The following is a 26,605-nucleotide window of genomic DNA, read 5'->3' as shown; positions in this document are numbered from 1 at the left end:
TTTATCTATCTAGTTAACTTGCTAAGTATCTAGCTAGGTTTATATAAGCTGGTGTCAACATTTCGGATGATTGAGTTTCCAAGAAGCAGCAAAAACAGAGACAGCTGCACAATTACAATCCCAGTCATTGACAATCTGTGGTAGCCTATATGTTTGAATTGTCTCCCTAAAAAATGTCCTAAACGTCCACTGGTGTAACGGACGCTGGGAGACCGCAAACTCTAATGCAGAGAAGACAAACAGCTAAAAGTCCAAACACAAAGTAGTTAGCAAGGTAATCAGAACCAGACCAAACCTGTGTCAAAGAGCAGAAGAAATTGGGTGCATAACATTTTCTCCTTAACAATTAAAACAAGGAATAAGATAAAGACAACAAGTCAAAACCAAAAGCAAATATATCATAAAAAGGTGTATTTTACAACAATAACTAGTGTGAGTGCTTTTTGTCGTCAAGCGTGATGGCAAAAGTTTTACAGAGGAAGTAATAGAAAGCTGAAATCAGTGCCTTTTATTTTGAAAGGAAAATGGTGACTGCTGTGTATGAAGAGAATGGGTATTTTATTTTAAGAATAACTTGTACTAAAAATGCAATATAACATTATTTTTTATTTAAAATTCCAGGACATAAACATAAACAGGAGTTTATGTTTTTGAGTCATGGTATAAACTAGAGTTGATAAATAAATGTTTTGATGACCACATTTAAATATTGACACTTTTGTTGACTCATAAATACTCATTAAGACCCAGAGTCTGAGCTGGAAAATGAGGCAAAATAAAAGTGCAGCATTGTTGCTGAAATGTGGACGATTGTGGCACTGCAACAAGAAAGAAATAAAGATTTCATAAAGCAATAAAAGACACATATATATTAAAGTGATAAAAGTGACGACAGGACACCTACCTGTGTAAACAAGCTGAGTTATTACTCTTTATTACCGGTGTCATAATTATTTTTTTTTTTTTAAGACACTAAAATTTTTATGATTGTAAAACATTTCCAGAGGCGAGAAACGAGAATGTTTATGTTTTTTCTCTCTTTTTTTGTAATAATGTCGTCGTTTTTATGAGTGGGCTATAACTCCAAAGTTAAGTTCACACACAGTAAATGTGGGGGAAACAAGGTTAGGGAATGACTCTTTAAAACCTGGATCAAGTCAAGGCAGGTTTCACATTTATAAGGGATGACGGGATTTTCCGTGATTTTCTGCTTCAAATTGCTCTTAGCAAACCAACGTGCGATTAAAATTGTTGATATAAGTAAACGAGAAGAGTTGGAACTGTTTAAAAACCAACAGACTCTTCATCAAACCTTTAAACCGTCTGACAAACGTCCTGAAGCGGCTTAAGCTTGTGAACAGTACACAGGTTTTTCCTTTACTCTCTGTTAACTCAGTAAATTCATCTCTAGACATTGATTTCACCTGTTTATTACCGTGAAATTACTTTTGTGATGATTAAGTCCTTCTTAAGGCATCTACACCTAAAGCTAAAGGCATTAGCTAGTTAAGTATCTATCTATCTATCTATCTATCTATCTATCTATCTATCTATCTATCTATCTATCTATCTATCTATCTATCTATCTAAGCTAAGTGTCTGGCTGTCTGTATATTCATACAATCCCTCAATTTGCATTTTCCGGGGAAGCCTGGACTTCAGAGAACGTCAGGAGCGACGTTTACGTGTCTGAAAGCACTTCAACGACACATCTGACACCGTTTTTCCACCTTCTTAGTATTGCAATATTAACAATAATGAAATAATAATTAAGCGGAAAGTCACACTTGTGTCTCGTTACATCCTCTGTCCTCAGCTAATCAGATTTTATCTTCACTTTAAACCAAATATATCATAGTCACAAAGAGAGGGAAAAGGATCAGTGTGTTCCCACATCATAATGATCCTGTGCTCTGGAGTTAAGTCTATTAAAAATAGTAATAATAATAATATTTTCTGTGAAAGTGTTGTGTGTGTGTATGTGTGATTAAACTTCTTCACACAGACTCGTATCATTAGAACACGCTGAATATTCCTCTGCTGTGCAGGAAGAAAAAGAGGAGAAAGAATAACAATGAAAGGAGAAAAGTAGTCGACTAGAGATCGTTCCGTACCCGGAGAATACTCCCCATGTTCATCTCTACATTTCCCTCGTGGAGACACTTTGTAGTTGTTCTTTTATTTAATATATTCTCCCGTCGTGCACTTCTCTTGCCAATTAGCTGATGGTTGTTTTATTATTCTTTTTCAAAAACCTCAATCGTTAAAAGTGAAAGACGAAGAGAAAAATCAGAGGAAAAAAAAAAAACCTCAGATTATCTTTACACCCAAGCTTCGCCTCTGCACCTTGAATCCCCCCCCCCATCGTAAAAAACCTCGGGAGCTTCTCTCAGAATAGCTGCGTGATCAAAAGGCATGAAAATGACATGTTGTTTACACGTCTTTGGTATGAAGTTCTGCAGCGGAGCGTCAGGGTGTGCAGCCGGGCGCTCAACGCTGTGTTCCGAGCAAATGCATGTTCATAATCTGCCGGGGGGGAAACAACTGGTGTCACGGCCTTTGACCCCGCCGTGGCCCCCAGAGAGAGGGAAGGAAAATCAAAAAATTACACACACACACACAAACATGAACTGTAAAATCAGGCAAAACAGAGAAATAATGGGAAACAAGAAGGAGACAAAAGGAACCAGTGAGGCTCATTAAAGGAGACAAACAAACAGCGTTCTTATTAAAATTCTGATGCACAAAAATACTTGTGTGCCTAACAAAACTAAATATTTCAACTGGAAAACAGAGACTTTAACTGTAATAATTGACTATATTATATGTGTTAAATAATGTAGAATAATATTACTAACGTGATAGAATTATAATGTTCCAATAACATTTAAATAATGGTAAATGATATATGGCATTATTATAATATTGCTAATATACTGTTATAGACATATACAGTTGTTGGTTTTTTATTTTACAAAAAATACTAATGAACAAAAATTACAAAAATTATACTGTATTTGGCATTGCTTTTGTGAAGTTAAAAACATAAATTATTATAGAAATGATTGCTAATATACTTCTATAGACTTATGAAGTTACAGTAACAAAGAAAATCATGGTAATATTACTTACTAATATGAAAATACTGCCAGAAATTGTGTTTCTACAGAAAAAAATATTGCTAAATCACAGTAGTTTACCATGTGGTATAACTAATGTAAACATACAATAAATTACAGAGTTTCTACAGGAATTCTACAAAATTAAAGCAAGTACTTTATGCCATATTACTTCAAAGTTACACTAAATTACAGTTGTTATACTGCTGCTTTATACACATCAGTAATTTCTCAGGCAGGTCTGGTAGTTTTGCTTGTCAGATCTCGTCTCCAGATAAAGGACGCAGCAAAACTAGGGTTGGTGGTTTTAAAACTATAACAGAAGCTGTATATGATTACAATACCACACGTTAAAGTCATGCTTGAATTTATTTGCCTCCTCCATTTTAGAAAATGTGCAATTGTTTACTTTCTTAATATTAGAATAATAAAACAACCTTGTTCCTCAGTTTCATACAAATCATAGTTTTAACTTGTTACTTGTTGTTTAGTTAAGCTTGTTATTAAAGCGTATCTTGATATGAAAAGATTACAGTCGCATGAGTGTGACGTCATAATAGAGAGACGCTTGGAGTTTGTTATGAGAGCACATTGTAAATAAATCTCCGTGAGCACACAGTCGTGTATGTGAATTTGTGGACATAACACTGGGCACATCCGGTTGCCTCTCGTTGGCTGGCCAATCACAACACAGTCCACGTTCTGGGGGTGTGATTTTGGTCTGAAACAGATCGGCTCGTTTGCAGCGACTAAGAGGTTTTTGACCATGAAAACAAGTTAATATATGTAAGTAGACCTCCATAACTAACATATATGTGCAAAATGAGGATTCAATGTCACCTTTAACTGATATTCTTTTTCTTTCATGCCAAACTTGTTTCTGATGATTACTTTTCCTCAAATATAAGTCAAATATAAAGAACAATTTTACATTTTACTTTACTTTTTTGAAAATCAATTTTTTTGCAGTGTAGCTCATTACAGGAAAATAAAGCTTCACGATACACAAGTTACATCATCTTTGTTGGTGAAAACTTGATTATTTTCCTGGTGTTAAACTGCCCTGCCAAGATTTTTCTTTTTAGGGGTCTTATAATCTGTTTTGATGTATAAAGGTTATTTTTCAACATATAAAACAGGGATTATACACTTGTACAATCATATTAATGAGTGGTTAATTCAATTTTTGCCAATAAAACCTTATAAATGTCACACACTGCACCTTTAATGTCCAGATCAGCCTGGTTTACGGTCAATATTTCTTCAAAAAAATGACCTCATGCACCTGAGCTCCAGCCCCCTCCTTCTTTTTGTACAGTCATCACACATAACCGTGTTGACAGCTGCATTTTAAGTGGGCGGGGTTTGGGGTGGGGCAGGGTTTTGAAGGGTGGACACAATGATGACCTAAAGGAGTTGTGTTGTAAACAGTAGTTTAATCCGGGCCGTTGTTTACATGCAGCACAGAGCTTTTGTTGCAACGTGATTCTCCTGAGAACAGCTGAGCGCGACTGTAAACACAGCGAGACACAGGGAATCCTGGGAAAATAAGATGTAGGTCGTCTGAGCTCACGTCCAACATCTCACACAGTTTTAGTCACATGACACGTCACCATCAACAAATCACTTATTGACACAAGAAACAATGATGTCAGGGAGTGAGTTTGTCACTGACGTCATCAGACACTCTCACGCGTCTCCTTGATGTCGGTGACGTCCACGTCCTTTTCACGAACAACAGAAAAGTCCTCCTCAACAATAATAAATTAACTCATATACAAAGAGAAGCTGTTTGAAGACGAGGATGAAGGACAGGATCTTTGTTTTTGGTTTCAGGGATTAAACACCTGCACGGAAAATAATGACATTGCAATTTTCTGACTGAAAATAGAGGCGTCAGGTTTGTCAGGGCTTCAACGACTTCAGCATCAGCCTTGAGATATCTTTACAGAAATATTCTCCTTTACTTCCTCACGCTGACGCTCAGTTTGAACTCCAGGACCGCGTTTACATGACTGTTGTGCTCAGTAGGAGTTGAACAGGTGTACCTAAAGGTGTACATAAAGTGGCAGTACGAGCCTGTAGATCACTAAATAAGAGAATTCATGTTTATTTAAAACAACTAACCGTCAAAAACTCCCGCTCAGTTGTACAAACATCGTGTCAGAGTTTGGAATTTGCGAAAATGACACTTTTATAAATAGTTTATGTGATTTTTTCAACACAGAATGTAAACTTAGGCTCACAGAAGAAAAAACAACACTTTCACGAGTGAAAATGACAAAATAAACAACTAAAACATAGGAGAATTTATTATTTATATGGGGTTTCCTGGCAGTAAATGTAGGGGCAGGAAAATGACGGTGACTTGTTTCAAACGTGTGATTTTACATACATTTAAAATGATTATGAGTAGAGCCAATTAACTTGGCTTTCAGATTTTTATCATTATTTAAGATCCTTTCTTTATTTATACCATTATCTGTACATAATAAATGTATCAGTTAAATAATAAAAACATACGTGACACGCCCCCTTCACGCCCTCCCACGCTGATGAGATTATTAAAAAAACCTGCGATTAATCACAAAATCAGCCGTAAACAATCATGCGATCAGTCACAATCAAACGTTCTAATCAACCGTTATCAATATTATGAATATTATGATTATTATGATTATTTCTATGATCTCACACTGGTCTGACTTGTTGTTGTTTTTTGAAACAAAGAGACAAACAACGCCACAGACTGGAGGTTGACTTGTAATTGGATTTTAAGAGCGATGGCTGTGTGTGTGTGTGTGTGTGTGTGTGTGTCCATTGTCCCTGGACAGGGACGATGAGAATGGATGGGATTGTAATTACTGAATGGAGATATCCACACAGTGTGAAATTAGAAAAAGACTCGGTGAGGAAAAAAAAAAAAACTCCCACAGGCACAGCAGGTAAAGAGAGAGAGCTGTCGCCATGGCGACAGGTGAATTCAAACAATGCTTCACAAACCTTCAGGGAGAAAGGTAGGTGTGTGTGTGTGTGTGAGTGTGGGGCAGTGGTGGTCATTGGGGGTGTGTTTATAGATTTTTATTGTGATAGAGGAGAGAAAAGTTAGTGTAACCTTGATTATTGAAATGTTAATAATAACGTTCAATAGACACAAAAAGGCAGGAGATTTCTGTGGATCATATGACACTCAACAGCAAAACCAAAACAGAAGTCACAGCCTCACAGGTGAAAGAGGGAAGCACAGAAATGGCACGTGAAGTGTGGACGTCTGTTGTCACTATCACCACTAATCTCACATCCAAACAAGAGCAAAAAGCACGACTCGGTTTTACGTTCTGTCTTAAAAATACAAATGGAAAAGGATTTGTGATTTAAGGTGCGACTTTTTTACGATGCAGTTGTAACTTTCCAGTTTACACATTTCATTTGGTTTTAATAGGTGATAAAGTAAATGAGTTAAACTCTCGTTTCTCGTTACAAAGTAGCACTTGGTAAAGTGATGAGTGATCACACTGCGAGACAAAAAGACTCAAGACAACGTCTTGATAATCCTTTAGGGGCGGGAAGATTCCCTAACCCCCCACAGATGATTTAACAAAATCTGATCTTAAATTATTTGCTCATCTTCACAAAAACATCGAGCTCAGAGCTTTTATTCTGAAAAACTGTGAACCGATTCAAATAGATTCTGTGCTGTTGTCATGGTGACAGCCAGGTTTGGCTAAATATAGTAAATATACAACAGCGCAAGGACGTACATGTCTCACACGCGTTTGATTCAAGACAAACGTCCTCGTCATTATTGTTGGTTTAAAGCAGCAAGCGTGGCTTTTTGACTTTAAAGCGTTTAAAGACGACTTTTGGCTGATGAAGTTTTGACGTTTTGGCCCAAATATTCAATTGCTTACAAATTTTGCTTTGCCGATCCCTGCTATAGCTCCTCCTCAATGTGGGAGGTGTCGTCATAGCAACGGCCTTTTTTTTAGTGACCCAACCCATCATTTTCACGTGAGTCTCTGAATCTTTTTAAAAGTTTGAGTTTGACAGTTTTCATTAGCCACAGCTGTTGCTGTGTCGCTGTGTTTGGTCACCATGGTTACCGGTGTCTCCCGACATTAGCCTTGTCTAATCTAATCTAATCTAATCTGATCTAATCTGCTGCAGCTGTTTCTGATCACGCTGCATTACTGTTGGCCAGCTGTGGATTAACTGCTGAGTCATTGTTTTTCACTAATGTGTTTTATTTGTCCTGGTTTAGAGAAAGGGTTCTCAACATCAGGGTTGGGGTCATTTTTTTTGCTAAAATGTTCACAATTTTTCTTGTAGAATTTATGTCAATTTAATTTAAAATACGTTTTAATTCTGTCAGAAATGTGAAAACTGCTGTTCACGTACAAATGTAGTCTCAGAGTTTGGAATTTGAAGCTTTCTTTGAAAATGAATGACTCATTAAACACTGTTCTCACTTCATCTATGATAAACATTTCCCAGTCTTATTTATGGTCTCAGTCACTAGTTTGAGTTATTTTTTAAACCCAGAATACGGAAAAAACAACACAAGGAAAAACAAATAAAAGCTAGTAAAACGAGTTATCTAGGAGGAATTTGCTGGCACACATACACAAACACACACACACACACACACACACAAAATGACAAAATAAAGCAGTAAATGGAACATGATGCAGAAAACTAACAGGAAGTTCAGTTTTCCTGTTCTTCATGTTGAAGTGAACCATCACTGCGATCGTCATGTTTACTGTAACCAGCTGATAACACTGATGAGGTTTGACCTCAAAATAGTCTGCATTATTTGAATTAAACATGCAGACAACACTTTATTTACTTATGTAAATAAAGTGTTGTTGATAGTTTGTCAGAGCAGAAGCCGATGAAAACAAGATTATCAGTTCTAAAAAAAAGAAATATAAATTATTACTGTTATTTAACTGTTCTTTAATTGTATCTCGTGTTTTTTTTAGTTCCTTCTTATAATTCCAAAATCTACTTTTAGAAGCACGACCCGTTCAGTTGTATGAAGTCATGGAAAACAATGTGATTGACACTGAATCGAGCCGAGCCGCACTACAACTGTAATGTAAGCACCATAAGTGTTTACTAGCCTTAGTCCTAGCATACTACAGCTTTTAGTCACTCCTAAGGTAAAATGGGTTCCACCACTTTTACCTGCAGTTGCATAAAGAGCGTAGTAATGACTCAATGTTGTGTAAGTCTAGCACTTAGCTAGCTAGCTAAAGCAAAAGGGTTCTGAGAGACAGAATTCATAAAAACTAGAGGAATAACAGCAGCTCTTCATGGTTGTAGTCCCATCGTTAGCTTCACGTTAAGTCACAAATGATTGTTGTTTACAAAACGACAACAGTTTGTGCGATGTTTAACGTTTACAGTGCTTTAAGAAAGTGATCATGAATGGCCACTGTTTACATCCAGCTTCGCATGCTAATTGCTATGCTATTGCTGTGTATTTACTAGCTTGTTTGAATGGGTCTGGTGCAACCGAAATTAGCAAACTAGTGGCTGCAAGCGAGCTAGCAGTTCTTAAGGATTTAGTAGTGATTTAGTAATTAATAAGTCTTTGAATTTAGTAGCAAATTCAAAGTAGTAACTGTAAGGTCGATAACGATAAATAACAGCTGGATTTATTAGTGATGTAGTAATTACTAAGTCTTTTTATTATCAGCAAATTGGTGCAATCCTGTCTTGGTTTACACTGCTGTTTTTTATTTATCTTTGTATTTTATTTTTGATTTCCTTCCACCCATACGTTGTAACGTCAGTGCTCACAGTAACTTTGAGGTCACAACGAAATATAACAGCTGCCAAAACTTAAATAACTGCTATGCCTTCATGGAGAAAAAACCCCAGAAACACTGTTGCCAAAATATCATGTTCTCTATTTAAACAGGGTCAAAATACATTTTTCTATCTTTGGTCCTTGATAGCGTTTTTAAAACATGTAAATCTTTGTATCCTCAGGGGTCTTTTGTGTTTTTCTCTGCAGCAAAAACATTTTTTCCTGTCTTTTTTTTAATCATTTATAACCTTGTGGAAAACATTTTGTTTTGAATTCCAAAAGTGCATTCCAGAAATAGCTTGTGACAGATGAACAGCTCCGTGAAAAACACAATAGATTTTTGTCTTATTTTGGGAGCAAAGATAAACATTTATAAAGGTCATGGAAAACATTTTGTTTTGAAATTCACGTTCTATGAAGTGGTGGCACGGACATAACAGCTTTTTTAAAATAGATTTCTCAGTTGAAAATGAGATTAACCAACTTTTAAAGATCAAAATCTACACTGATGACTCACTGACATAACGTGTTGTTTTTGTCCTTGTGTTTGTTTGTTGATGTTCAACACGATGAATTGTGTTGCTGTTTGGATTAAAATGACTGAGGAACATGGAACAGCTTATAGCTTCATTAAAAAGGTTTTTGGACACAAAAAGCAAACTTGAGTTTGGTTAATACTTAGTTAAAGCAGGAAATGAGATCAATGATTGTACTCACCTTGGTTCACATCAAATTCAAGGACTTCTGAAGGACTTTCCACAACCAGTTCCCTTAAATTCAAGGACTGAATGTGCTGATACAGCTTAAGGTGGGAGGACTACTTGTCCTGCATCGGCCTAGTCAACAGTAGGTGGCGCCGCAACAAACAAGGGAGACATTTACCTAAATATCAACTTCACTTCTTTCTTGCACAAAACTCAATCACTTTCAATGGCCCAATACTGCTTAGGACAACTTTCAGAAACATTCACATTTTTTAATTAAAATTCACAAACTTTCAATGACTTTCAAGGACCTGGAGGAACCCTGAAGATCACAATGGTGATGGGAGACATTTACTTAAATATCAAGTTCACTTACACAAGTGAAAATTCACAAAATTCGAGCACTTTCAATGACCCATGTCTTTTAAAGGCAGTTAAAAAAAAAACTTCCAGGGCCTTGAATTTCAAGGACCTGTGGGGAACTCTGGATAGCTCATAGAAAAACTGTCCAGAGCAAAGAATATGGAGGACATTGACTGGAAGTGGAAAGAGGGATTACCAAAATAAAGCAGGAAACAGAAGAAAAAAACACAGACATTAAGTACATAATCACAAGAGTTTTTTATCCAAATCAGAGACACTGTGATTATTTGTGGGTTCGATTCTTGGCTCTCTATGATACGTGATACGTGATAAATAACGTCCTTAAAGTAGATTTCTTGGGACAGAGTGACAGCTCTTAGGACGTTGTGGAGATGGAGACCCAGATAGAAGCAGTTCACTGACGAGCCACAATCCTGAGCATGTTCTCCTGGAGAGAGAGTGACTAATAGAAACACTGGCTTGAATCCACCTGTTCCACTGAGCCGTGACTGTGTAACGTAACCAGAGGCCAGAGACGGGGACGAGTGGATTCTTCTGTCGGAGGTTCAAAGTTCAGTGTGTGTGTGTGTGTGTGTGGGGGTGGGGGGGATAATGGGCTTCTTTTATCAGACTGCCACAGTTATGAGCTTGTTCATCACCCACAGGGAGGAGAGAGAGAGTGAGGCACAGATGAGTGTAGGACTGGAGGGGGAGGCTGAGGAATGTCCATCCATCAGGCGCCAGACCAGCAGAACCAGACGGACCCTCATGAACCAGCAGACCTCTGCATCGCCACGGACGAATCCCTTCATCCCAAACAATTATGTATTTATTGTGACTTTAAATGTCAACACGACAAATAAACTTTGACACCAGATTTATTTTTACTCTGCTCAATATGAAACTTAAAGTTTCAACTTAGTGAAACGTTTGTTGATTTTGTTGTTGTTTTTTATTCGTCCTGTTTGTTCATCTGCTGACCATGTTTACAGTTTTAAAGCTGCAGGACGTCACTTTTGTTCAAGTTATTATTCAGCCTGTGTTCAGACGACAAAAGTTCCACAAAAGTGTGTTTGAAAAATTAAAAAAACATTGACAAATGTGATGGTCCACCACGATGATGATGACGCTGAAGATGATGATGAAGACAATGATATGGTGGCCTGGAAGTGCAAACCACTATTACAAAACTTGAAAGAAATTTACAAATACAGAAACAAATGAAAAAAAGTTAAAACAAATTTACATTTTCCGAAACAAATGTAAAAATGCGAAACACTTTTACAAATCCTGAAACAAATTTACAGATGTCACAGTCCTTATGGAAAGGGAAAGTCCCAATTGCTGCGAGTGACCCGGAAATGATAAGGTGAGCGCTCGGTTGGTGACTTATGTGTGTCATAAGAATGAATACTTGTGATCGAGTGAGGTTTTGTCATGGATGTATTATAAGAACTGGATGTAGCTCCGCCCCTTTGGCTCCATTCATTCCTATGGAGTTGCTCACACAGTGCATATGTCAAAAAGGTTATCATATTATTGAGCTTGCCAGACCATGTGACCAACACGCAATGCATTCTGGGGGGTAAAGGCAAAATGCTGGTAGTCCGGTTGTATACTTCTTTGTTTAGCTGCTGGAACAATAACGTGTTAAAAGTAGATTTATAACTCCAGAATATTTCACTCTAATTCATGTGTTCATCACATTTAATCAGTAACTTTATGAACAGATAGTGACGATAAGACATCAGTGGTGAAGTGACCGCAGGTCTCAGTGCATCACGCGGTCACAGCTCCACAGTGCACACTGTCTGTGTCACAATGTTAGTATGAATCCACACAGCAGCTTTTTAATACATCAATAATAAGTTTGAAAATAAATCCTCATGAGTGACGAATAAATAACTAAAACCTGTTTTGTTGTAATATTTAAAAAAATGTAAAAGAAAACCCATCATTGCCTTCATTTATTCACACTTCTCATAAAGTTTTCAGGTGGTACGCTTCCCTGACAGTAGCGCTGTCCCAGAGACACCACATGACCGCGCTTGAGCTCGAACACAGCTGTGACGTCACTCTGGGCTTTATATGGCCAGGAATTGGCTTTTGTAAATTTGTTTCAGGATTTGTAAAAGTGTTTTGCATTTCGTAAATTTGTTTTGGAAAATGTAAATTTGTTTCAAGTTTTGTTAATTTTTTTTCTGTATTTGTAAATTTGCTTATTTGTTTTTTGTAAGTTTTGTTATACTGGTTTCACCATACAATGAAGATGAGGCTGATGATGAAGACGATGAAGATGAAGCTGATGATGCAGATGATGAAGATGATGGTGATGAAGACAATGGTCGCCCTCTAACCTTCACCACTGACTTTTGCATCTTTTTTTTCTTCCAGTTGATGAAGACTTTGACAAAGTGTCGTCCTCATGTGAGGTCACTGACCTCCACAAACCCCGCCCACACACACACACAGAGGACATATTATGAGCTCTGAGGAGGGGGAGGTGTGTGTGTGTGTTCCCTCTTTAGGACCTTTTTTCCCCACCTTGATAGGACCAGGCGTCATCATGGAGACCAAAACCTGGTCCTAGTGAGGCAGAACCTCGTTTTCTGAGGATCTGGTTATGGTTAAAGTTAGCGATGAGACTTTTGTTTAGTCCATTTAAATCAGGGGTTTCAAACTCATTTTTGTTCATTTTTCTCTCTACCTCGACTAAGACGACAAAAAAAAAAAGAAAAAAACAACTTGTACATCGCACTTATGACTAGCACTTCATGGTTTGATCTACTTGAAGCTCTTACTTACTTCTAGCTCTTATTTGTACCCAAATGTTTAAATGCACTTTTGTAAGTCGCTTTGGATAAAAGCGTCTGCTAAATGACATGTAACGTAATGTAATGTTCAGGGGCCACATACAGCACGATGTGATCTCAAGTGGGTCGGACCAGTAAAATAATAGCATAATAACCTATGACCAACAAGAACTTCATATTTACAAAACATGACATTTCTTGAGAAATATAAATGGAATTTCAACAATATCATGCGTAAATTTACTATTTACACATCACACTGGATCAATAAAGGCTCAAACATTTAGTCACAGGTATCTGAAAGTGAAAAATACGTTTTACGTTTAGATTGTAATCGTAGTGTGAAATTTTAACAAATTCATCCCGTGGGCCGGATTGGACCCTGCCGCGGGCCGGTTCTGGCCCCCGGGCCGTATGTTTGACACCCCTGGTTTAAATGAATGAAAGTCAATGAAGAGTCCTGAGAAGAGTAGCTGTACAAACGTGTGTGTGCAACCTTGAACGTTCTCTTTCATCTCCCTGATGTTTGTGAATATGATCACATGATCTGATCATGATCATTAAAAACATTTTTTACACATTCATGAACATAAATGAAAAACTGGAGGGGAATTTTGAAATATTTGATGCACAAATTAAAAAATGTTTTTTTTTTTTTTCCTTTAATGAATAAATAATGGTGTACTGCAGATTAAACTGATTTTAAAGTTGTCACACTGGCTTCACTGTTTCTCCTAGAATCAATTTAAAGATTATTTTACTGGTTTTTAAAGCTATTAATGCTTTTATATTATCAAATATATATAAAATATATATATAAAATATATATATATATAAAATATCATATATTAATATATGATATTTGCATTATTATTTGTGGATTAAACCAGAATAAAAGTCTTACTTTCTCTTAAGACCTTCCTCTTAAATCCTTTTTGATTCCAAACGTCTTCAGTCCATGTATTTCATTCTATTTGACTAAACTAATTATGTTCAGTCAGGGTTTTACTTTATATTATCTCCACCTGTTTTTATATTTATGTCAATTTTGCATCATCATCCCCTTTTTATAGCTGTACTACTTAGTATTTTGCATTCATTCATTCATTCTGTTAGTATTTATGTATATATGTATACTGTATATATATAAATATATGTATATATATATATATATATATATATATATATATATATATATATATGTACATATACAATACCTGTTTTCTTTTAACCCTGCTGTGTTTTGGACGTTCATTAGTATTTTAAGTTTCCCTCGCGGCCGATTCATTTATGAGGTTTTTACTGCTGTAAATTTACATTATATTTAAATTTTATGTGTTCCTTGTTTTGTTTTTAACATAACGAGTGGAGTGGAACCAGAGTGGTTTTTCCAGTCACGCGAGGGTCAAATTGTTTGAGTTCTTTAAAAAAAATTCTAGGTCACGACTATAAAAAGGCTGCACAATTAAAGGTCCAGTATGTAGAATGTATAAAAAACAAAACAAACAAACATTGTAGATCCAATAAATTCTTTTTTTTTTATCGATTTTCCAATAAAAAATACATTCATACAGAAACTATTTTACAAAACAATTCAAAAATTAAAATAAAATAATAAAATCTTGTTTAAACATAAAGCAAAACAAAAATAGACCAAATTGTTTTTTGAAATTTTAATCCCCGTGTTTATCTCATAAAGATTCTAGAAGTAAAGGTTGGGCGTCTTTGAAAAAACAAAAAAACATCACATGGCAAATTTTTAAAATAATTATAATAAAATAAAATAAAATAAGACAAATAAACAAACATAATACTCAGCAGGCACCAGAATGCAAAATTAGAACAATTCAAGTGTCCAGAACCATTCACTATCTGATTTTTTTGACTGATGATCGAGGCCACAGGTGCTGATGATGCCTTTTTATTTTAAATTTTTGAAATGTACATTTGCTTCTTCAGTCAAATCAAAACCAAAAAAAAAAATGGTGTCAGAGAAGCAAATGAAGGAGTGCGACTATGTTACAATAATTCTTCAGCCTCTTGTCGTTTATTGGTTCATGTAAGGAAACAACACGTTTGCACTCTTTTGTTTTTTTCATCATTTTTTTGGTCCCATACCCTTTCAAAATAGAAGCTTCCATACAAAATTCTCTTAGTTTACAATGTACATAATCTTTGCATTTGACATAAATCTTCTCAGTGTAAAAAGAAAAACGTTGGCCCACAGATTCTCTCGCACGATGTTCTTGAGGTTCACCTGTGTACAGCTGTTGAGTGAGAACAAGGCTACCTGTGATGTCAACGACTGAGTGACAGACGACGATATTACCGATGCGTTAACCCCCCCCGACTATCCCATAAATCTTACCGTGCGTTCACACCAATCGCACTGCAAAAATCTTAGCACGATAAAACAATGGCAAATAGTATTTGTCCGATCACCAGCATTTGTCCAAACAAATAAAAGTGACGACAATGAAATGACGTCAAAGGACAAAGCGAAGAAGCCAAAAGACGTATTTCACAAGGCGACGCAAATCTTGCAAAATGACGCGACACAAATATGTGACATTTATGTCAAAGTTGAAAAAAGTCACGCTTCACAAATTTTGCAAAAGCCAATCAGCACTGAGAATACAATGAGATTCAATTAAATCCAGATTGCGTCCAATGTAAATGCAAAAATGCTTTAGTTGCAAAATGTGTGTGACTTGCACAGTTCTTGTGAAAAATTAAGCAAATTGTGAAAAAGCAAAAGCTTAACGTCAAGATTTTAACGTCAACACAGAGAAGCGGAAAAATGATCACATGCAGGTTTTCGCGAAATTTGCTGGCTGATGCAAATTCCGTTAATTGCGTAATTTGCTTCACTTTACACTAATGTTGCGAAAGCCAATCAGTGTTGAGATTCTCCTGATATTTGTGGGTTGTGTTAGCGTAACAGAAACGCGTTAAAAATCTGCTTTTGCCTTTGGTGTAAACGCACTGTTACACATTTGAACACAAATACTGACATCGTGGCTTTAAACTCAACTTTAAAATCTGCGAGATAAGACGGAGGAGTGTGTCAATGTCATGTGACGGGACGTGAAGAACATGCACTGAGTGACATAAATATGGTCTCGGCACTGACATGAAACCTGGTCTCTGCTCAGTTTCACCACATGACCCTGCGCCACAGCTGAACTGGTTTAACTGGTTTTTGGTCGGTTCTTCAAAGCAGGACTGAGTAAAGAAGCAGACTCGAGCCTGAGGGGGAGATTTAAACCAAAACACATCATGAGAACAGACTCATTATTGTTACCGTTTCTTTTTATGATATTTAATGGAAATGGTTTATGTAAATGGATCTCGGGGGGACGCCACCTTTCATGAGAACATGTTTCCAGGACTCTCTGTACCTCTGTACTACATAGTAGTAAAGCTTCCGATATAGTCGCAATTAATCCGACACTGAAATATGCACAGAAATGTAAAAATGGCAGTCGTTATGAAGCTGATATATAGTTATTACTATTATTATTGTTATTGTTGTTATCTTTTTTATTGTTATTGTTCTGGAGATTAGGTGAGTCTATTTTGGAAGAAGAAAGAAAAATGTGTTTGAACAGAGCCTTTCTAAAGCTATTCAGTACTAGACTAACCCCGGTGTGTGTGTGTGTGTGTGTGTGTGTGTGTGTGAGAGAGTGATGTATTTAACAGGACAAGGCCACTTACATAAGGCATCAGTAAGGTTAACAGTGCATTTACAGATAGAAAAAAAAAAAAAAGAAGAAGCAGAAGTGAAGAAAAAAAGGAACAAAAAAATCCCAAAAGTAAAGCAACAGTGGTTTTCCCAACAAAGAAAGACGGCCTTATGTGTTTTGTAAATACTACGGTAGCAGAATATGAAGCTAGCTGCTCTGGAGTGGAATTGTGTCGTCCTATAAGCAAACACGTAAGCCAAAAACACATCCCCTGATCCCATGCAACGTCTGTTATAATGGTGATAACTGTTTGTTTGTTTACAACCTTTTTTTTGTTTGTTTTCAATTTTCTTTAAAGATACAGAGCTTACACAATGGACAATAAAATGAGCTTTTATAGCGTGTATGGTTTCATACGGGGCCACTTCATACATTGCACATTTAGTAGCTGCACTAAACAAAACAAACTCCCACTTGTGAATCGGGGGAAGCTTGTTGTTCCACCTCCGGGCACGCAGGGGGCGCCCTCTGAAAACCAAACAACCCGACCCGACCCCCCCGCCCCGTCTCCACAGCCGCGACACTCATCGCACAGAACTGTTCGCCGCTCGCTTTGCATTCATTCGCAGAGAGACAGAAACGATATTCACCCTCCCAAATAAAACACAGAAACATGACAGCACGCGGCGTCACTCATTCACTCGCTCACGTCTCCACAATGCAAGCGCCGTCAGCTCCACAAAGCCAGCACAGGCACTCGCAGTCCCCATGCACACAGGCAAACACACGGTCATCGGAGGCACGGGTCCCCTCCCCCACCTCCCCCGACGAGAGTCCCATAATCCTCCAGGAAAAAAGCGTCGAACACCATACAGAAGAGTCTCTTCCCGTCGTCTCCAGTCCAGATTTTTCCCAGCAGTCTGTCTCTCCCCTTCCCCCCCGCGCTCCTCCATAAAAGCCTTTCAAGAGCAATCTCCACAGCGAGGTGTTGGAGGCACTAAGTATGGTGCAAATAATAGCCTGCGTTTGCTTCATGTTTTTTCCGCTGCCCGGAACACGGCGGTGTTCCTCCCCCGTTAGCGCTCCCAGGACACACCGGCCTCGCCGATCCCCCAACAGGACGCGACAATCAACCGCAATCATCCCTCAGAGCTCTCTGGACACGGAAGGCCATCTTAGATGTGCCTCTTCATGTGCAGCGCCAGGTGGTCAGAGCGGGAGAAACACCTGAGGAGGGAGAAAGAAAACGTTCAGACTTCACTTTGTGGTTCTTTCTTTGTTTCCAGTGGTTCTTTAACTTTTTATACCAAGTGCCGCATTTTGAAGTAACACTGTTACCAAAAAGGTGACTCTGATTATTATTCATTCATTCATTTATTAGTTATTTGTTTACTTTTCTGCACACTCTTTATACAGTAGAAATAATAGAAAGTAGTGAAATTTTAGCTAGGGACAAATATGTCACTCCGGCAGCTTGCCCTGCCCCCTCCTCTGCCGGCCTGCCGGCCTGATTACACACACCTGCAGACAATCAAGCCATGTGCACCTTAAAAACTCTCTGCTTCTTTGTTTCAGTGCCAGTGTGTCATCGCCAATGCCTGATCACCCAAGCTCCTCGTCACAGCCACAGAATTCTCAAAGTTTCTGATCCTCTTTGTGAGCGATGTTTTATTTGTATTTTTCCTCCTTGGGAGACATTTTTTGTTGGTTAATTTTCACAGCCTCTTTAGGAATTCCAATCATTAGGATTGTGACTTACCTTTAACTTTTTAGATCCAATCATTTAGATTGCGTTTTGATTTCATTCTTAGTTAGTTAAGGATCGCCAATCATTAGGATTGTGCTTAGAGATTGTTTTCTTTTCTTTCTTTCTTTTCTTTTTTAGAGCCTTGTTTTTCTGTTTAAGTTATTTAGGATAACCATAGTCTAAGTTTGTTTCCTCTTCGGAGTGATTTTTGGTTCCACGTTTATAGTTCCGCAACGTCTCTCTTGTAGAGCGTTGCGCTCGCAAATTGCTTTAGGTTTTCATAGCCACGCTGTTATTTTTCCTCAGCAAAGAGGACCTGCCTTGAGAATTGTTAAGAGTGTCAATAAAGACTATTAAAAGACCTCTGCGTCTGAGTCCTCGCTGTTCCGTCTTGTCAAAATAGTCTGTAAAAGCTAGCAACAGCAGCAGCTGTGACACTGGAAAGTGTTGTTTATCACAGAAAAGTGAAATTTAGCTTCACTTTCACTCTTCTGTGATTAGCTAACTCGCTAACTTCTAGCTATTATCAGTTAGCCTCAGTAGCTTGTTCTCACCATGCAGTGCAGGTGTGATACAAACAAATAATAACACCAGTGTTTTACTGCTTTAGCTTTCACAGTGTTAGCTTCAGGGTCAGAGTCCACGTCATTACGATAACAGCATGAGGGGGCGATAAAGAGCTCACTGAGGTTTCGCCTGATCAAATAAAAGCATCCACTCCCACTTGAACTCTTATCATCAAAAACCCTTGACCTCAACCATCCATCCTTGACCTTTCAAGTAATTTGAAGTCTTTGTTTGTGAAGCAGTGGAGGTTCTAGACTCATTTAAATGTGTTTTTGGGTCATTACATTCTGGTTTTATCCATCTGGCCCCTGTTGGACCCTCTGTGGAACAAGAACAATCCATTTTTTTTCAAATTTAAATCATAATTTGACGGCAATTATCAAATTGCAAAGGCTTCAAATACATTCTTCCATTTTTTCTTTTTAAATTCAATGAGAAATGCCGATTCAATCCCGTTTTTATTCCATTTCACCGCTTAAGCTTGACTGTAAAGCCATTTTTTATGTGTTTTATGATTCTATTTTACTGACTTTTACTGACCTCATTCTGTACAGCACTTTGGTCAAACGTTAAGGGCAGAGCTGAAACAATTACTGAAGCTTTTTTTCACATTAAAACGAAGATTTATGATTGTTTCAGCTTCTTAAATGTGAATATATTTGCTCCAGATAACAAATAAATCATTAAAACCAGGTTGGACATTTTTTTAACATTATCTGACATTTTATAGACCAAGCGATGAATCGTGAAAAGTCGTTTAGTTGCAGCTCAGTTCACCACTGTGTGTGAAACATAATATTCTGTAAATTAACAAAAAAACTGGAAGGAATTTTCCCGGTGACTGGGATGTGGGAATCCTGACATTTGTCCCCTATTTGTTTTTTTCATCATTTTCTCTGGACTTAACTCTGGACACACTCACCTGTCGCAGTGACTGCATTTGAATGGCTTGGCTCCAGTGTGCTTCCTGAAGTGTCTGGTGAGTTCGTCGCTCCGTGCAAAGCGCCACTCGCAGCCCTCCCATGAACACCTGTAGGGCTTCTCACCTGCGAGAGTCACAGCAAGTGGAGTCAGGACATTCATTTCTATGTTCTGCTGCGTCTTGAGACTCAATAAATGTGATTTCTGTAGGTTTTAATCAGATTTAGTGGAGTAACTCTGAGCGACCGACCACAGGCGCTGCAATAGTTGACATTTCACGACAGAAACCAACATTTACACGTCTTTACAAAGCGGAAAAGGAATTACAGAGAGGATTTCAGGAGGAAAATATGATCCTAAGCAGGTGCTAAGCAGATTGCAGTCGGGCTACTGTGCCTTCCAGTGGAAAACGACCTGGTGCCTTGTGGGTTTTTGGAGAGCTGTGCTATGCAGCTGTAAGGCTCCTGCTGCAGGAGACGGCTTATGTAATGAAGAGAGAGAGAGAGAGAGAGAGAGAGAGATTCCTAATGGTCCTGTGGCTACGTGGTCTGTGAAGGATGTCTGGAATGTGACTTCTTCCTCTGCTAATGGGCGACACAGCTGTAAACCCGGGCCGCCTGGCAAAAGGTCAAAGGTGATGAGGGAAACGGCTCACATTTGAACCCCCGGACAAAACAGCGCAAATGTCAGATTCCCATCATTTCTTTCAACTTATTTATTTTTCTCTCTCTCGTCTTTGTCTTTAATGGCGAACGCCTGCGTCTCCCGAGTCGTTTCCCAGGGTGAAATCTGAGAACTGTTGATTTGTTTTCAGGATCCACATCCTTTGGGTGCTGTGCGGCCACAAAAGCACTCCCTCCCTCCCTCTCTCTGTCTCCCTCCCTCCCTCCCCTCCGCATGAAGTCACGATCCTCTGTGTGAATTAGGTCACAGTTGAGGGCATTCCTCCCAACAAACAATTCAAACTATGTGGGAGCCTTTTTCACGACTTTGACCGTGAAATCCTCGTCTACTTTCACTTTTAAAAAAAACAAAAAAACATGACGTCTTCACTCGTTGGACCCGAGACAAAAACACCGTATAAATAAAACAGTTCAGTCGTCTTTGTGTGGAATTGGACAAATGTCCTTGTCCACACTGGATGAAGTGTGTGTGTGACTCCGCTACACTAGGTGGCGATATGTCTCCTTTCAGTTTTTCCCACCACTTCATTGCCATCATCTGTCCTGTCTGTCGTAATCTTTCTTTTCTTCCTGGGTTTGTCCTTCAACATATTTAAATCTTTAAACTGATTAGAGCATGAATCACTGGATTTTTCTCCATATTTGGGATTTAGCCGCTAAATAACAGAAGGAGCAGGAGAGTTTTTGTCGAGTTGACTTTGACAAATTGGCCTTGGTACAGTTTTCAGACAGATTATTGGGTTTAAATGTATTTTAAAAGTCTGGTGCCACACAGAGGAGCGGTGGCTTTCATTGTTGCCACACAGCAAGAAGGTCACCAGGTTCGGATTCCGGGACAAACAAGGATCATTTGCATGTTTTCTCTGGGTTCCTCCCAAGGTCCAAAACCATGCAAAATTTGGGATTAGGTTAATTAGACGTTCTGAATTAGCTCCAGCTCCTCCAACAAACCCTCATGTGGAAGACAGAGTGGTAGACGACGGACAGACGGACAAACTCACACAACTGTGTTTTTACCTGTGTGTGTGCGCTGGTGTGCTTTGAGGTGCGAGCTCTTGGTGTACACCTTCCTGCACCCGTTGAAGTGACACCTGTGCACCCGCCTCCTGCCGTCGGGAGACGCCTCCCCGCTGGTCAGCCCCGACCTCTCCGTTCCTCCCCCTGTCCTTATTTTCCCGGGCGAGTGCAGCACAGTCTGTATCCCGCTCCACCCCGGGGTGCCGGAGCTGTCCTTGGCCAGCTCGGGCGAGGACGGCGGCGTGCTGATGATGGCCGAGCCCAGGTCCTCCCCGCCGTCGCCCAGAATGTCCGTCAAAGAGCCGGAGGCGAAGTCGAGGGTTGGGGAGAGCTCCTCGGAGCTGTCCGAGGCCTCGCTGCTGGCGTCGGAGTGGAACCCCCCGGCGTCGACGTGCTGGATGTCCTGATTGTCTTCCTCCTCCTTGATGTGGGGGATCTTTGGGTCGGCATCGCCGGACTTGTCCCCGCAGGCGAGCATCAGCTTGCTCCACAGGTCCTCCTGGTTGTCAAACTTGAGGTCTGTGGCCGAGACGTAGGGCTCGCTCTGGAGGTAGCGCTCCAGCTCCAGGCATGTCTGTGGAGGAGAGAAGACGAGACAGCAGTGAGTCGACCGGAGCACACAGAGCCCGAGGCCTGACACCAGATAAATACCCAATGATTTTGTTTTAGTTTGATGTTGTGGGGCTGAGAGATGAAAGGAAACCACTTTGAGACACTGGAGATGACCAATGGTGGATATTTAAGAAACGAGAGAATAGTCCTTGGCTGATGTTAAATTCAAGGACTTTCCAGGACTAATTCCACTCAAATTTAAGAACCAAATGTCCTGACACAGCTTTAGGTTTGAGGGCAACTTGTAAGAGCTTTGTCTTTGTCCATGTTTTGCATCAGGACAAGTGACTGTCTGTGGGAACTTTGTCAAAGAAATTCTGTAATTGTCTTTGGTAAGACAGAAATCCTGGAATTTTCATTTTCCCTTTGTTTTAACTTTACTTGCTCGTTGTTCTGCACGGAATCACACATCAGCGGTGGAGGGAGAGAGAGAGAGAGCGCGAGAGAGAGACAGACAGCGAGAGAGGGGGAGGGAGACAGTGTCCAAAACACCGCTATTAAGATCATGAGTCCACGTATGTACTGCGTAGCCTCGTCTACAAGCGACGCAGGACATGAAACAGTAGGTGGTGTCGTAACAAACATGGGAGACACTTCACTTTCAATGACCCATGTCTATTTAGGAACCATTTACAAAAACTTTCAAGGGCCTTGAAATTATGTTTTTACCCTTTTAATGAAACATTTAATATCATTTTGAATTGTTGAATGAAAGGAAAAGAAAACTTTTTAAATGTTTTTGGGGAAAATTCAGCAAAAAATGTTTGGGGGGGACCCAAAAATAATCTCCTGCGACCCATCTGTGTCCCTGGCCTAGTCTTTGGGAACCCCTGATCTTGAAATATTGACATTGTATTACAATATTTATCGATTTCGTAAGTTTAAAAAAAAAAAAAAAATTTGGTTTATTTTTAGCGTTAGCGGCGGGCCACGCTGCGACCCCCGCACTTCCTTCCTTCCTTGCTTCCTTCCTGCCTGGGTAATCAGAAGGCGAGACACAATGTCCTATGCAGCGGAGACTCGAGTGTACGGAAGCCCCGTGGGACCACATCAGGAAAGATTACACACACACACACGTTTCCTTACAGAGAGCGTGCAAATGTGTGTTCATGTGAGTGTGTGTTGGGGCTTGTCATGAAATTTACATATGCTACAGAACTGCGTGCCCCCCCCCCTCCTGTGGGTTAGGGAAGTGCTTGTAGATCTTTTAAATCTATCAATTATTCAACGTAATGTGGATTTAATAATGCATTCTGAGGCATCGCTAGAAATAACAGAGCACACTGGGGAGGGAGCGAGAGAGGGAGAGAGAGGGAGGGTGAGAGAGAGAGAGGGAGGGAGGAGGGAGGTCTAGTTCACGGGGGTCCATAAAAAGCCCGGCATGAATACTGCAGGAGCTGCTGCTGCTGAGGATTGTGTGGGCTTTTTCTTCTTCTTCTTATTTGAAAAGGAAGTGAGAGGGAGAGAGGGAGGGAGAAAGAGAGAGGGAGAGAGGGAGGGAGAGAGCGAGAGGGAGGGAGAGAGAGCACTTCATCAGTGAGCAGAGGGCAGATTCCAGGGCGACTAATGGTCCTGTGCAATTTCCTAATGAAGCAGATTCAAACACCGAGCTGCGTTTTTCTATTAAAGAAACACACTTACGTGTGTGTGTGTAAAGCAACCAGTGAACCCATAGGGCGGAGCCTAAAAAAGGGATCACATGATATGACTATGTTAAGATTAGATGAGCATATAGAAATGGTTTTTATTATGGTTACACTTTACGTCTGCATTAAACTCATGCTCTACAACAAAGCGTCCTAGAATCAGGAGCAGTGAGCAGGTATGGACTCGAGCTGGAAACCCTTCCCGTTACAAGACAAGTTCCCTTCCCACTTGGCCCTGTGCTGCCAAAGTATAAGTTATAAGCTGGTTTAATTGTCGTGTGGACACCACAGGACGAGGAGAGAACAGTTTTCTGACCGTCACCGTGACAACAGAGTGAGAGAGTTTTTCACATCACTGTAGCGTTTTCATCGGATTTAACGAGTCGGAAAAGTGGAAAGTAAAGTCTGGAGACATTCATTCATTCATTCATACGTCACATAATCAATGAGTTGTTTGCTGATGATTGTTTTCACAAAATCAATGAAGCGTTCGCTTCTTTTTGTTCATAAAACATCAGAAAATGATGTATAAACACACAGTCAATCTGGAGATTCATGAATAATCCATAATCTCACAATGACAACGTTCCTCAAACACTGAAATCCCAGAATGTGTTTGTGTTTCCTTCATAAAAAAAAAACACTGATCAATAACGTCTGTGGTTTCCCAAAACTGACATTTAAGAAGCTGAAATCACAGGAAAAACTCAATTAAACTGATCCATCCGTCATCAATAAATATTGATAACTGATTTATAACAGATGAACAGCTGCAGAGCACAAATGTCTCAGTTTTCTGTCAATGAGCTAAGAAAACTGAAAATATTCGCATTTCAGGAGCAAACATTCTACAAAACCTGGACTGAAACTAATGTATTGATTATTAAAATCAACTCAGAGGTCAATTACTCAGTCAATCAATTATGGGCTGTAAAAAAGTGGAAGTGGAAGCTTCTCACAGACAACATATACATATATGTATGTAAAGAGAAGGACGTGGGGATTTTCAAAATAACAGTCCAGACTCAGAATTAACCGTGATTATTATAATAATTATTATTACTATGACGATGTTCCATCTAAGAAAAAATAAGCGCATGTGAAGACAAAAACTATCTGTGTCATGTCTAAAAGTAGAATTTTGTGGGATGTGAGCGCTTGCAAAATGTCAACAGAAATCCCACGAGAGCTTTTTTAAGAGCCGCGAGAAGAAGAAGAAAAAGTAGTAGAAGAAGAAAAAGAAGACTCATTTCCCAAAAACTAAACAAGACACTAAATTTAGCTTTTCCTTTCACAGTAAATGAAATCTCCACAGGTTCATATATGACTGTGCCAAATCTGTCTGTGTGTGTGTGTGTGTTTGTGTGACAGAGATAGAGAGATCAAGAGAGGTAGAGAGGGGGTGGAGGGAGAGAGAGAGAGAGAGAGAGAGAGAGAGAGAGGAGGGAGGAGGAGGAGGAGATACGCGCAAAGACGAAAGGCTCGCCATTCAATCGCTGAATGTGCAAACACGGCTTGTTTTTCACTCGCTGTCATTGACTCCACATTTCACCACAACCACGCGCGAGGACATTATTATTATTATTGTTACTAAAACTACAAGTATCATTCTCATGTGCTCATACGCAACAAAGTCAAAGTGCTGTTTTCCAACATGAAGAAATAACAGAAAACAAATAAAAAGGAACTTGTGCAACTTCCCCAAAATAAAACACGCACACGTATAAACATTAGCGACATCCCCCACGCGCACTTTCTGCGCTTCTTCACAGTCATTGACGCGCGCGCACACGCAGGACAGGAGAGGAGCGGAGCGCGAGGCGAGCTGTCACATGCGTGCGTGCCTGCGTGGACTGAGCCTGAGCGGCGTGTGAGTGTGTGTGTGAGAGTGTCAGTGTCAGTGTTTGTGTGTGAGAGTGTCAGTGTGTGTGTGTGTGAGTGTGCGCGTGTACCTGCTGCCAGTACTCCTCCAGAGACGGTAACGCAGAAAAGTATCCGGTGTCGTGCACAATCTGCAGCTCCTGGAAGATGCTGCACATCGGGATCACGTCCATGTCGCTCCCGGGAAACAGCGCGCGAGACGCGGACAAACGGAGTGGAAACTGTGGGGAAGAACCGACACGCGCTGCGGAGAGTCCCGGCTCTGTGTGCGCATGTATGATGTGCGGCTGCGGCTCGTGCGTGCGCTCGTCCACTTGCTTGGATGGTTCCTCTGGTTCCTCTGGAGCGTGTGACGCACCGCGCGATCGCACCGAAAACAGTGAAGTCCGCAAAAGTCAGGACAGCGCACTGACTGTAAACTTCACCCCCCGATTCAAAATTACACACAAACCCACCCCCATGTGAGCGCGTGACGTTTCGCCACGAGAACCAATGCGCTGGCGGGCGCTCATGCCCCGCCTACAAGGGCGGCACGGGCCAATGCGGAGCCGTAGTGGACTCGCCCTGCGCGCGCTGGTTGGCTGCGCGCTCCCGAGCAGCTCCGCCTCCCATTGGAGTGAAGCTGTGGTTATTTTTAGGCCGCTATATAAACCCCGAGTCCTCGCGCAGCGAAAGGAGGAAGTCGATGTGGAGCGTGAGCTCGAGCAGGTGTTCACTTCTCTTGCTGTAGGGGGCGACTGTGGAGCCGCGACCACGGACTCAACTCAGTCTCTCACTCGTCGTGTTTTCTGTCACATTTCAGCACAGACACGAGAGTGACTTCTGCTGCTGATACTCCTGCTGCTGCTGTTGCTGCTGCTGATACTGCTGCTGCTGATGTTACTGCTGCTGCTGCTGCTTTACACTGTGAATGAATAAGTGACATTTATTCATTTCACATGTTTATGAAAATGAGCTCCACATATGTTATAAACGGTGAATAAACACTGAATTAGCCAACTTCAAAAATACAAAAACAGAATAATTTA

The 26,605-nt window shown here is 39.9% G+C and overlaps 1 protein-coding gene across 1 annotated transcript; it reads right to left on the bottom strand.

The window, feature by feature from the left end:
• Positions 1 to 14,475: 14,475 nt before the first annotated feature.
• On the bottom strand, positions 14,476 to 26,007 carry LOC122775165 (Krueppel-like factor 6). Its single transcript, XM_044034958.1, has 4 exons — positions 25,649 to 26,007; positions 21,439 to 22,012; positions 19,740 to 19,863; positions 14,476 to 17,730 (listed from the first exon to the last, which is right to left on the bottom strand). Exons 1-4 carry the CDS (start codon positions 25,748 to 25,750, stop codon positions 17,679 to 17,681), a joined length of 852 nt encoding a protein of 283 aa, XP_043890893.1. The 5' UTR covers positions 25,751 to 26,007; the 3' UTR covers positions 14,476 to 17,678.
• Positions 26,008 to 26,605: the final 598 nt, after the last annotated feature.

This window comes from Solea senegalensis, linkage group LG1 (genome assembly GCF_019176455.1).
Source record: "Solea senegalensis isolate Sse05_10M linkage group LG1, IFAPA_SoseM_1, whole genome shotgun sequence".
Taxonomy (NCBI): Eukaryota; Metazoa; Chordata; class Actinopteri; order Pleuronectiformes; family Soleidae; genus Solea; species Solea senegalensis.
Note: the sequence above shows the minus strand (reverse complement) of the source record. Positions and strands in the feature narration are given on the sequence as shown.